This window comes from Pongo pygmaeus, chromosome 10, assembly GCF_028885625.2.
Source record: "Pongo pygmaeus isolate AG05252 chromosome 10, NHGRI_mPonPyg2-v2.0_pri, whole genome shotgun sequence".
Taxonomy (NCBI): domain Eukaryota; kingdom Metazoa; phylum Chordata; class Mammalia; order Primates; family Hominidae; genus Pongo; species Pongo pygmaeus.
The window spans coordinates 4,594,696-4,607,333 of record NC_072383.2 but is presented as its reverse complement, the minus strand read 5'-3'; the positions used below and the strand labels follow the sequence as shown (position 1 = coordinate 4,607,333).

Sequence of the window (12,638 nt, the reverse complement as noted above, 5' to 3'; positions counted from 1 at the left end):
TTCTTTAATATTATTTTATATATACTCAACACTTAATAATAAAAATTATTTCTTGAAAAGCATTCATGAATTACAGAATAAAATCTGAATCCTGATTTCAGCTTTTATTCCCAGAACGACTTCAGGTGCCTTGCTGTATAAATCTCTTTGGATCTCAGTTTCCTCCTCCGTAAAATGGAGGTGATGACCCCCTCAACAATGTTGAAAGAAGCGAACAAACACCGCTATAACACACACCGGGAGGGCAGGGATTGCATTCCGAACATCTCCTTATCCCCAACTCCAACGTCGAACTGATACTCTATTTGTCATGGCCTGAAGAAACTTTCCATAGAAGTAACTATTGCTCTGATTAATTCTTGTGCTCAGAGACATGCCCCCCACCCGCCAATTCCTGCTCACTTCACATTCCTTTGACAGAAACCAAAGGTAATTTCAAATCTTTGTTCTCCTTTCTTTGATGGGAAATTAAAGCACCAATGAACACACAGAACAAAGGAACTGGTACTTACCATGTAGAACTCAGAAAGAGTGGGGCCCTAGGAAAGAATGGGGAAAAGTATGTAAAACTCTCCTTCAGGGCCCCAAATCCATTCCAAATGTAGATATTATATAGAAGTAAATGCCTATCTTCATTGAGCCACTGATTCTAGATTGGCTGCTTATGGTTTTATTTTAAACGTTTTAATGTTAACTTGCAATGATCATTACAAGTTCTTCTAGTTCGAGTCTTCCATTTGCATTTAACAGGTGAATGCATTACCATAAATAATAGTGTGCCAACCTAAAAACATAGACAGAACTAGCAATTAACATCTCTGCTGTTTGCTGTCTCTTCAGCTTGAACTGATTTCCATTCCTTTGCCTAACACCAAATGGTCGGATCAGGATTTTGTTTTGTTCCTGCTTTTTGTATAGGAAGTGCTGAGGAGACACGGAAATGAGACAATGAATGACCCTCGGATATCCTCTTCCACTGTGTGACACTCACTGATAAGCCCGTCTCTTACAGGAAGCCCCTTTCTGTTAAATGGAGAGACAGAGGGAAGATAAAAGCAACCAATACTTATCAGGCTTCCAACATGTGCCACCCGGAGAGCTCACATTCTCTTACCTCCTTTAATACCACTGCAATCAGGGGATGTAGGAATAATTATTCCAGTTTCACAAAGAGCAAAACGTCAGAGACTTAATGACCTAACTGAGGTCTCACACCTGGTGATGAAATGGACACCTGTCCCCACATGATAATAAAGAACTTTTTAAAAAATTTCCATAGGCCGGGTGCGGTGGCTCACGCCTGTAATCCCAGCAGTTTGGGAGGCCGAGGCAGACAGATCACGAGGTCAGGAGATCGAGACCATCCTGGCTAACACGGTGAAACTCTGTTTCTACTAAAAATACAACAACAACAACAAAAAAATTAGCCGGGCGTGGTGGCAGGCGCCTTTAGTCCCAGCTACTTCGGAGGCTGAGGCAGGAGAATGGCGTGAACCCGGGAGGTGGAGCTTGCAGTGAGCCGAGATCGCGCCCCTGCACTCCAGCCTGGGCGACAGAGAGAGACTTTGTCTCAAAAAAACAAAAATGTCCATGACCCCTAAAGATTCTGATTTCATTAGTCTTTAAAACTTCCCTGGGTGTTCCCAATATACAACCCAGGCTAAGAAACCACTGGTCTATTCAGTTCCAACTCTTTAACTGCCAGCAAAAATGAAGGTGAGTCATTACCATTCTCAGCATTTAATCAAAACATCTGATCTTCCTACAAAGAATCCCAATTTTAAGCTTTATGAGAGTTGTATGGCCTGTTTTGTTCTCCACTGCATCCCTAGTCCCCAGAACAATGTCTGAGATGAGTAGACAGCACATACTTGTAGAGGAAACAAATGAATAAACACACTCCTAGTTTTTATTCCACAAGTACACATCAACTGCTAGACTGTGTGAGGCACTGACCTAAGTTCTGGGGAGTTGGCACTGAGCCAGTCCAGTAAAACCTTTGCCATTGTGCAGTGTCCATTCTAGAGCAGCACTGTCCAATAGAAACATTATGTGAGTCATGAGTATAATTTTAAATTTTCTGGTAGCCACATTAAAGAGGTAAAAAGAAACAGATGAAATTAATTTTCATAATATGTTTTATTTAACGCATTATATTCAAAATACTATTTTAACATACAAACGTATAAAATTATTTTACAACTTTATTGGGTATTAATTGGCATACGATAAAATATAAACTACAATACGATATAAATAAAATAAAATACAATAAAATACGACAACATATAAACCCAACTATAAAAATTACTAATACATCATTTTACATTTATTGTTTTCACATCCAGTCTTTGGAATCTGGTGTGTGTCTGACACTCACAGCACACCCCCAGTAGGATACATGCCAAAGGCCATGTGCCAAGGGCTACCATATTGGACAGCGCAGTTCTGGAGGGCAAGACAGACAATAAACAAGTAAACAAACAGATGTGTAATTAGAAAGCGTGGGGAAGGAACGCCTCTCTAAGGAGGTGATATTCAGCAAGTGAATGATTGAAAGGATCTAAGAAATTAACAGAGAAAAAGTAGCTGTGCTTCTGGTGCTGAAATAGAAATGTGTCTTCAGTATGATTCTGGATGTGCTTTGTAGCATCTTGTAGTTGTCGGGGAGACCATAGTGTAATATCCTAAATTAACAGCTTCCCTCCCTAGGACTCTCTCCCAGGTTCTCTTCCTGGCACAGCCTAACCTGTGATCCTGGAGCTCAGCTGGCTCCTCGAGTCCCAGAAACCAGCTGAGGCAATGCTGAGATGCAGAAAAGCCAGATGTCCTCCAGCCTACTTGGTTGAGATGACTGAGGACCAAAGGGCCTCTGTTCCCCCTGCCGGCAGTTACGATAAATACAACACGGAGCATTTTCCTGAGAGTTCTTCGATCCTTGCCAGCTAAGCAGAAAGGATAGGGACCCTCCACTGGCATCAAGGTTTTACCCCGTGTTAGCCAAATGAATAGGGCATTCTGAAAAGAACTCCAGATTACTAGAGAGAGAGCCACACTATTGTCTTAAAGTCCAGTGAAATCACATTTTAAAATTTCCCTTGGCTGAAATGTTACCAAGATCCAAATTAAAATATGTGAATACTTGATTGTTATAAATATTACACTTATAATCTATAATTTTAAATATTGTGAAAAACATAAATAATGATTAATTTATTTAAATAAGTTGTCCTCTCAACACCTGCTTGGGACAGTAGACATGGTGAGATCCACAGCTGTCTCTTCTTCAGTGTTTTTTAGATGAAGGGATTATAAGTCATACAATTTATTTTCTTTCTCCAATTAGTATCATAACTGTCCACTGAAACCCAAGACTTCATGTGCAGAAGCCAGTTACTGAGTTGTTTGCATTTCCTTACTTAAACCTATTAAATTCAACTGGATGAGAAATCCATTGAGGAAAGCCAATAGATGTTGAAAAGACATTTAAGACCCATCAGAACAACTAGCAATACAAACACAGTAGTTTTAAGCTTCAAGAGTATTTTTTTTTTTATGAAGCATTTATTGATCATTCTTGGGTGTTTCTCGGAGAGGGGGATATGGCAGGGTCATAGGATAATAGTAGAGAGAAGGTCAGGAGATAAACACATGAACAAAGGTCTCTGGTTTTCCTAGGCAGAGGTCCCTGCGGCCTTCTGCAGTGTTTGTGCCCCTCGGTACTTGAGATTAGGGAGTGGTGATGACTCTTTAAAGAGCATGCTGCCTTCAAGCATCTGTTTAACAAAGCACATCTTGCACCGCCCTTAATCCATTTAACCCTGAGTTGACACAGCACATGTTTCAGAGAGCAGGGGGCTGGGGGAAAGGCCATAGATCAACAGCATCCCAAGGCAGAAGAATTTCTCCTAGTCAGAACAAAATGGAGTCTCCTATGCCCACCTCTTTCTACACAGACACAGCAACAATCTGATCTCTCCTTCCTTTCCCCACACTTCCCCCGCTTCTCTTCAACAAAACCGCCATCGTCCTCATGGCCCGCTCCCGATGGTCGCTGTCTCTTCGGAGCTGTTGGGTACACCTCCCAGACAGGGCAGCCGGGCAGAGGCGCTCCTCACCTCCCAGACAGGGCGGCGGGGCAGAGGCACTCCTCACCTCCCAGACAGGGCGGCGGGGCAGAGGCACTCCTCACCTCCCAGACGGGGCGGCCGGGCAGAGGCGCTCCTCACCTCCCAGACGGGGCGGCCGGGCAGAGGCGCTCCTCACCTCCCAGACGGGGCGGCCGGGCAGAGGCGCTCCTCACCTCCCAGATGGGGCGGCCGGGCAGAGGCGCTCCTCACTTCCTCCCAGACAGGGTGGCAGCCAGGCAGAGGTGCTCCTCACCTCCCACACAGGGCAGCCGGGCAGAGGTGCTCCTCACTCCCCAGACGGGGCAGCCGGGCAGAGGTGCTCCTCACCTCCCAGACGGGGCGGCCGGGCAGAGGTGCTCCTCACTCCCCAGACGGGGTGGCGGCTGGGCAGAGGCGCTCCTCACTTCCCAGATGGGGCTGCCGGGCAGAGGCGCTCCTCACTTCCTCCCAGACGGGGCGGCCGGGCAGAGGCGCTCCTCACTTCCCAGATGGGGCTGCCGGGCAGAGGCGCTCCTCACTTCCTCCCAGACGGGGTGGCGGCCGGGCAGAGGCGCTCCTCACTTCCCAGACGGGGTGGCTGGGCAGAGGCGCTCCTCACCTCCCAGACGGGGTGGCGGCCGGGCAGAGGCGCTCCTCACTTCCCAGACGGGGTGGCCGGGCAGAGGCGCTCCTCACTTCCTCCCAGACGGGGCGGCCGGGCAGAGGCGCTCCTCACATCCCAGACGGGGCGGCTGGGCAGAGGGGCTCCTCACATCCCAGACGATGGGCAGCCGGGCAGAGACGTTCCTCACTTCCTATACGGGATGGCGGCCGGGCAGAGGGGCTCCTCACCTCCCAGAAGGGGCGGCCGGGCAGAGGCGCTCCTCACTTCCCAGATGGGGCTGCCGGGCAGAGGGGCTCCTCACTTCCCAGACGATGGGCGGCGGGGCAGAGACGCTCCTCACTTCCTAGACTGGGTGGCGGCGGGGCAGAGGCTGTAATCTTAGCACTTCAGGAGGCCAAGGCAGGCGGCTGGGAGGTGGAGGTTGTAGCGAGCCGAGATCACGCCACTGCACTCCAGCCTGAGCAACACTGAGCATTGAGTGAGCGAGACTCCGTCTGCAATCCCAGCACCTCGGGAGGCCGAGGGGGGCAGATCACTGGAGGCCAAGAGCTGGATACGAGCCGGGTCAACACGGCGAAACCCCGTCTCCACCAAAAATACAAAGACCAGTCAGGCGTGGCGGCGCGCGCCTGCAATCCCAGGCACTCGGCGGCAGGAGAATCACAGGAGACCGAGGCAGGGAGGTTGCAGCGAGCCGAGATCACGGCACCACAGTCCAGCTTCGGCAACAGAGGGAGACCGAAGAAAGAGTGGGGAGAGGGAGAGGGAGAGGGATAGGGATAGGGATAGGGATAGGGAGAGCTCAAGAGTATTTTTAAATGATACTGTGAATTTGCCAGTAATTACTGTAAAATACAACATAATCAAATCAATTTTGAATGTGACATTTTTATTTTTTAATTTTATTTATTTTGAGACAGGGTTTTCTTCTGTTGCCCAGGCTGGATGCAGTGGCGCAAGCACGGCTCACTGCAGCCTCAACCTCCTGGGCTCAAGCGATCCTACTACCTCAGGCTCCCAAGTAGCCGGGACTACAGGCGTACACTACCACAGCCAGCTAATTTGTTATTATCATTATTATTATTATTATTATTATTATTATTATTATTTGTAGCGACGGGGTCTTGCTATGTTACCCAGGCTGGTCTCAAACTCCCAGGCTCAAATGATCCTCCTACCTCAACCTCCCAAAGTGCTAAGATTACAGGTGTGAATCATCACACCCCAGACTTATTTTATTTTTGACAGTTCCTGTCATTGTAACTGCAACAGAGTTTGCTTTCTTTAAAATTAATTGAAATGTATAAGGAACTTTACAGAACAACATTTAACAGAGCTATCATTATGCAGCAGAGAGACGTGGAAGAGAGTGGTTAAGAATATGGATTTGGTCAGGTGTGGCGGCTCACACCTGTAATCCCAGCAGTTTGGGAGGCTGAAGTGGGAGGATTGCTTAAGCCCAGGAGTTCGAGACCAGCCTGGGCAACATAGCGAGACCCTGTCTCTACTTTCAAAAATTTTTTAAATAACACTTAAAAAAGAATATGGGTTTGAATTCCATCCTTCACTCACTGGCATTATGACCATGGGCTAAATGGCCTTGCTTGTATATCAATTTCCTTCTCTGTAAAACTGGGGATAACAATAGCACTTGCTGCTAAGGCGCATGTGTGAGTCACCTCAGCACTCAATAAATGTGCGCTCATGCGGCTTAAAAAAATGCAAGTTGCAAACCTCATGATGATTTTGCTAAAATAAAATCATAACCAAGACTGTTTTGTTTCCATCATATTTTAACATTTGAAAAGAATGCCATCTTTATTATATTAGCATGTTTTGCTAGAGATTTATTATTTCAAATATTTTACAGTAATTTTTGTTTTGTCAAAATAAGTTTGTTTTAGGTATTAAAAAGTGCACCTATAAATTGCAAAATAAACGTGTTTTGTTATACATGGTAGTGGCACGGGTAGCGGGGTGGAGCAAAGGACTTTGCATTAGGGTCCATTTGTATGAGTTATAATAATCCCAAGGGGGACGACACTAGAGTTAAATCAGGAACAGTACTTGGAAGAGGAAACCTAAAGTCATAATTTTAAGAAAGTGTATGTGATTTATAGGAGAACAATTTTTGCTAGGCCTTGGGTTAGGCTGCTGAACTCCAGTTCTCCCAAACAGTGATGCAGGCAGGATTCAGAAGTCAAACCCGAATGCTTTGGGCTGAAGTTTGCTGCAAAACTTTCAAGACAAAGACCCCAAACAATATGATCTTTTGAACAAACTAAGAAATTCAAACTGAGTGGTGTTAGATTTTTAAAATACACCTGATTTGGAAGTTGATCCCATAGATGGTTATCACAAAGTCATCCCATCACAATTTTAACTTCAGTGCAGTGGCATTTTACTAGTTTTTGAGGCAGAGTGAAAGGAAAGACACCATGTCTGTATTAGAAAAAAAGTAGGTCTTGGCCAGGCATGGTGGCTCACGCCTGTAATCCCAGCACTTTGGGAGGCCGAGGCGGGCGGATCACCTGAGGTCGGGAGTTCGAGACCAGCCTGACCAACATGAAGAAACCCCATCTCTACTGAAAATACAAAAATTAGCCGGGCGTGGTGGTGCATGCTTGTAATCCCAGCTACTTGGGAGGCTGAGGCAGGAGAATCGCTTAAACCCGGGAGGCGGAGGTTGCGGTGAGCTGAGATCGCACCGTTTCACTCCAGCCTGGGCAACAAGAGTGAAACTCCATCTCAAATAAATAAAAAAAAAAAGAAAAAAAGCAGATCTTTTCTGGAAATGTTCTTCAACTATTCCAGGACACTTCCAGTAGGATCTCACATACATAGAGCAGAATAAAAGATACCATGGATGCACTCATCCAGGGTCTTCTGGAACACAGCTTACCTGTTAAATTAAGGCCTTGCCCTTCTGCTGATTTTCCCTCCACACCCACCCAGATTTGGCCCTGCCAATCAGCGTGATCCTCCACACATTTCCCTTTGCGCTGTCCCCAGAGGTGCTTGGGGCACAACCATCAGCACTGGGTCCTGAGTCCCTAGGTCCTCGCAATGATACCTCTCTTCCCCAGTGAAAATTCAAGGATCTTTACCTTTGCAGAGGTAAACTTTTGTTTCTTTATTGCTCTCAAAACCAGGAAGGGAGTCAAATCGCATTTCCTTGGCTTTTTAGCATCCATTTGAGTCCTGCAAGAGGGAAAGTAAAAAATAAATTGGCAGGAGGAGTCAAATCTAAGTAATGGCCCACACACTCAGGGACAGAAGAAAGCAGGCAGGTTTGAAGAAAAGAAGGCAACAGGCCTAAAAGCAGGAGCAGGGTCCCTGCTTCTCCCTCGCTTCCCTTCTGATGGTCACATGAGGTCAGGAGGTCAGACAGAAGCCAGGCAAGGAGGAAGAGATAATCAGGTGATTAGCAGTTTGGACAACCCAAGGGGAAAAAAACCATTTCCCCTAGTTAACTGGAAAGTAAACCTCATGCTTTTGCCACAAACATAATATCCCCCTACAGGATGGGCGTATTCGTGGGCTACTTAGATAGTTTAATGCCGATAGAAAAAGAAAAGGGGGACAATTGGTAGAAACACTTCCTCTAACTCTCATTTGGCCATGTTTGCATCTTCTTCATTCAGAGCACAGTTCTATTAATAATTAACTTACTGCAAGACAAAAAAAACCCTGCACACATTTATGGAATCTAGTGTAAGCAGTAATTTCTATAAGTGGAAGGTGAGTCTCAGAGGGGTCTCAGGACACCTACATTCCCTGTTACATTAGCAGAGCACAGCTGAAACCGCTTGCTCTGTGTCCTTTGCAAGTCCCTTTTCAGCTTCTAACTTTAGCCAAGAGCCAAGGGAGTCAAGAATACAAGAAACAGGGGCAGAACAGGAACCAATGCAAATGTTATGACAGCTTCTGCAAATCACTCCACTGGCAGGCTCTTGCAGACATCATGTAAATGATGATGGCACCACAACTTTGAAAGTATTCAGAGGATTAAAGAAAAGTCATGCTAACATTTCTTGCAGCATAACTATTGAAAAATCAGAACTTGTCCATAATGGGAAGTTAAAAAATCATGGCACACATATGTTTTATGAAATATAATGCAGCCATTTAAAAAATAAGATAGATCTTTATATGTGCCCATAATGTATTCAGCAAAAACAGTAGAACATGTGTGTAATATAATTCTATATTTATTTAACAGAAAACAAAATGCTTGCATGTCTTTATACAGGCATATCGAAAGATCTAGAAGAAATGAACTGTAATAGTGACCTCTTCTCAGTAGGGCTGAGGGAGGTAAGTAGGAACATTAACTTTAACATACACACACATACATACAATATGAAAAAATCCTGCACAAAAGCAAACAAAAATTACCAGTAACTTCTCTGCTTATGATCATCATAGTTTCACTTCTTCCTTCTCTTCCTTTCTTTCTATAAACATTTGCTGAGACAATTTCACTGATAAACCAGACATGGTCTCTGCCCTCAAAGAGAACTCCGTATCCAGGAAAGGAGGTACATAGAAGAAACTAGATCATGACAATGCATGTGATCGATGTATTAATACAGGCTTGTGCAACCAGCTCCCAGAGCATGCTTCCAGGTGTTGACTAAGTCGGCTGGGGATGCTGAGGAAGCCTTCACGCTTGAGCAGGGTAGAACTATCTCTGAAGAATGAGCAGGGCAGGCAGGAGTGTCAAGGGCAGACGGAGGAAGACACACAAAGAACATAAATATGAAAGAACATTGTCTTTCCAGGAATTTTGAGCACTGTCCTTGGACCTTGCTGGTGCAGGGCCAGGGAGGTAGATTAGGTGGTAAAGGGACACATAGTCCAAGTTAGAGTCTTGGAGCCTACGTGGCTACGCTAAATCTGGGCCGAAGATCAGATTTGTATTCTGGTACCATTTCTCTGGCAAAATCATGAAGCATGATTTGCAGGAACTAGGAAGGCATTTTGGGTGTCTAGATAAGAGTGAATGAGAGCCTCAACCAAGGCAGTGGCAGTGAGGATAGAAGTATGAACTAGGGAACGATTTGGGAGACAGAACAGGTGGAATTTTGGTCATCAACTGGACGTGGGATTTGTCACATCTCAACATTGGGCAAAAATGAATACAAAAATTTTTCCTGCCAAGACTCTGCGTCGAGTGTTGCCTTCCTTTACTTCACAGAGATGTGGGAGACTATGAAAGTACGTGTGGGATGGGCATGGTGGCTCACGCCTGTAATCCCAGCACTCTGGGAGGCCATGGCGGGTGGATCATCTGAGGTCAGGAATTCGAGACCAGCCTGGCCAACATGGTGAAACTCCATCTCTACTAAAAATACAAAAGAAGTTAGCCGTGCACAGTGCCTCACGCCTGTAATCCCAGCTACTCGGGAGGCTGAGGCAGGAGAATCTCTTGAACCCGGAAGGCAGAGGTTGCAGTGAGCGGAGATCGCACCACTGCACTCCAGCCTGGGCAACAGAGCGAGACTCCATCTTAAAAAAAAAAATAAATAAATAAATGTGAAATCTCCAAACAACTGGAGCCCTTTCCGCTGTTCAGCTCTGACAGCTCTGGAGGCAGAGAAGGAGCAAACACTGAAGGAAATGCTGAGGAATCATGGAGTCTTGTCTCAATGCCACCTAACACACAGTGTCATGATTTTGAATGAGCCATTTGTCCTCTCTGTGCTCAGTTTTCTCACCTGCAAAATGATGAGACTGGAGCAGGTGACTTCTAAAGTCCCTTTGGGGTCTGAATTTCTTTAATTCTACAAAAATACTGACAGACTGAAAAAAAAATCTGTTGTGACTTATTCCAACTTTGCCATCCCTTGGATAATTCTGTGATTATTAAAGACTATTTTGTGCCTTTCTTTTTTTATGCATGAACTCTGGCTTCCAACAGTACAACTTAACCCTTGCTCAAAGCTTTGCAAATGCTACCTTTTTATCCTCAAAATATGTGGTGAGCGATGTGGAAAAGAATTAAAATACTTTTTATATTTCGTTCGTATCTTGTTACACGAAGGATTGAAGATAACTAATAAACTCAGCTCAGAACTAGAGTGAATGTTCCTTTGAGAACTGAAACCAAAAGTTTGGCCATTCTCATTTTCATCTTATATGCAGATCGGAGTTCTCCTTCCCCATCCTCTCTTTCCTCGAGCGTTCAATGATGCGTTTGCCTAAGAAACTCATTTTTTCACTTGGTCAAGAGCTTTAGTGTCACTTAATTATCTTAGGTGTATATATTTTTTTGTCTCATATTGATTGCTAGTCTTTGGGGACATAGATGGTGAGCCTGCATTTTTTAAAAATTCCTTTTGGGGTAAGGACAATGACTTGTCTGTTGAAAACTTGGTACAAATTTGCTGAGGGAAGAGAAATCTAAAATAGATTAATTCATCAAAAAATTCCAGAGCATCAACTGTGTGCCCGCTACTGTGCTAAGCATGGAGGATTCAAAGATAAATAAAACAGAATCCTTGTTTTCAAGGAGTTCGAAGTCTCAAGGGCAAGAGAGATCCACAGAGGTGCCAGCCTTACTGCACTGCATAGTATTTTATATTAATATATACACATTATCTATGTATAGAGTACTTCAATATCCAGAAAGGAAACAAGTCTTTTGAGATTTACCTGTTATGATTTTAGGATTTCTACTGCAATTGCCAGTAGCTTGATCTTTATGCCCTGGGGGCTGTCTTTGGGGCAGAAAGTGTGGCAGTGCAGGGTTTGCAGGGATTCCGTTTGCATTCTGTGAATAGGTGATAATGTTTTTAATGAATTTAAGTTACATTCATTTTTTAATTGATATATAATAGATGTATATATTTATATTTATATAATATATAATCAAGTCAGGGCTTCAAATTATTCTCTACTAGCTATTTTGAAATATACAATAGATTATTGTTTACTATTGTCATTCTACTGATTTATTAAACACTAGGTCTTATTTCTTCTATCTCACCGTATTTTAAGTCACACTCATTTCTGCCAGAGAATTCCTTGGACCCTCTGCATATATCCCTGAAACTCTTGAGGGTTCACTGACTCCCAGACTCTAAAGAGCTAGAAGAGGTTTTGGAGACCATCTCATCCATTTTCCCACCCTGGGGAAGAATCCTCTTTCTATGGTATTCCTGGCAATCACTCTGTCTGTACTGGAATATTTCTATGACAGAGTGCACTGTTTTTCTAGGGAACCCATTTCACACTCAACTGTTAATTTACATAGGGTTGGTACTTGATATTTCTTGGAAGAATAAACTATATTGAGCAAAATTTCCTCCACTGATCCTTGCTATCCTCTGCAGAGTACCAAGGAACAAATCTACCTCTTTTCTACTCAAGAGTTCTTGAATGTTCAAAAGTTGAGTAGAAAAAAGCTTGTTTCTCTCCCCTGCACCTCCTCATCTCCAGGCACTCTGTGAAGTTTTTTCAAACCTGATTTCATGTGATGGCATATCCAGGCCTGACAGAGAGAGCCTGCCTTGTGGTTGTTCCTATTTTCTAGTTTTTTATGATCTCAAAGTAGCTACAGTTTCTAGAGTCTGGACTACGTTCTACTCTTTGCTAAGTCAGGCAGCAAGACCATATCCTTTGATGTGGTCATTGCATTTCTATTAATGCAGCCTCCACCAGCATTTGCCCTTTGGGGAGCCATCACAACACACTCATGATGGGCTTAGAGTCAGCTAAAACCACTAACTCCCAGCGCTGCGTCCTCCACACGCTTCAGAACTATGCATTCTAGCCAAGTTGTAGGCAACAATATGTGGAGTTGGAGACAGCAAAGTCAGGGAAGAGTGGCTGGCATATTGCTAGAGAGTCTCTTCCAGTTTACCTCTGCTTTCTCCATAAGGACCAAAACAAACAAGAGA

General features: G+C 44.4%; 1 protein-coding gene across 6 annotated transcripts in view; it reads right to left on the bottom strand.

Annotated features, from left to right (window-relative positions):
• Positions 1–12,638, bottom strand: part of DYRK4 (dual specificity tyrosine phosphorylation regulated kinase 4) — a 53,343-nt gene that overhangs the window by 39,046 nt on the left and 1,659 nt on the right. For 5 of the 6 annotated variants that reach the window (XM_054444698.2, XM_054444696.2, XM_054444697.2 and 2 more), the window contains exon 2: positions 7,842–7,935. In XM_054444698.2, the coding sequence (XP_054300673.1) occupies positions 7,842–7,935 (94 nt within the window). Of the gene's footprint in view, positions 1–512; positions 540–7,841; positions 7,936–12,638 lie in introns of all 6 variants that reach the window. The other variant, XM_054444694.2, reaches the window with a different exon arrangement.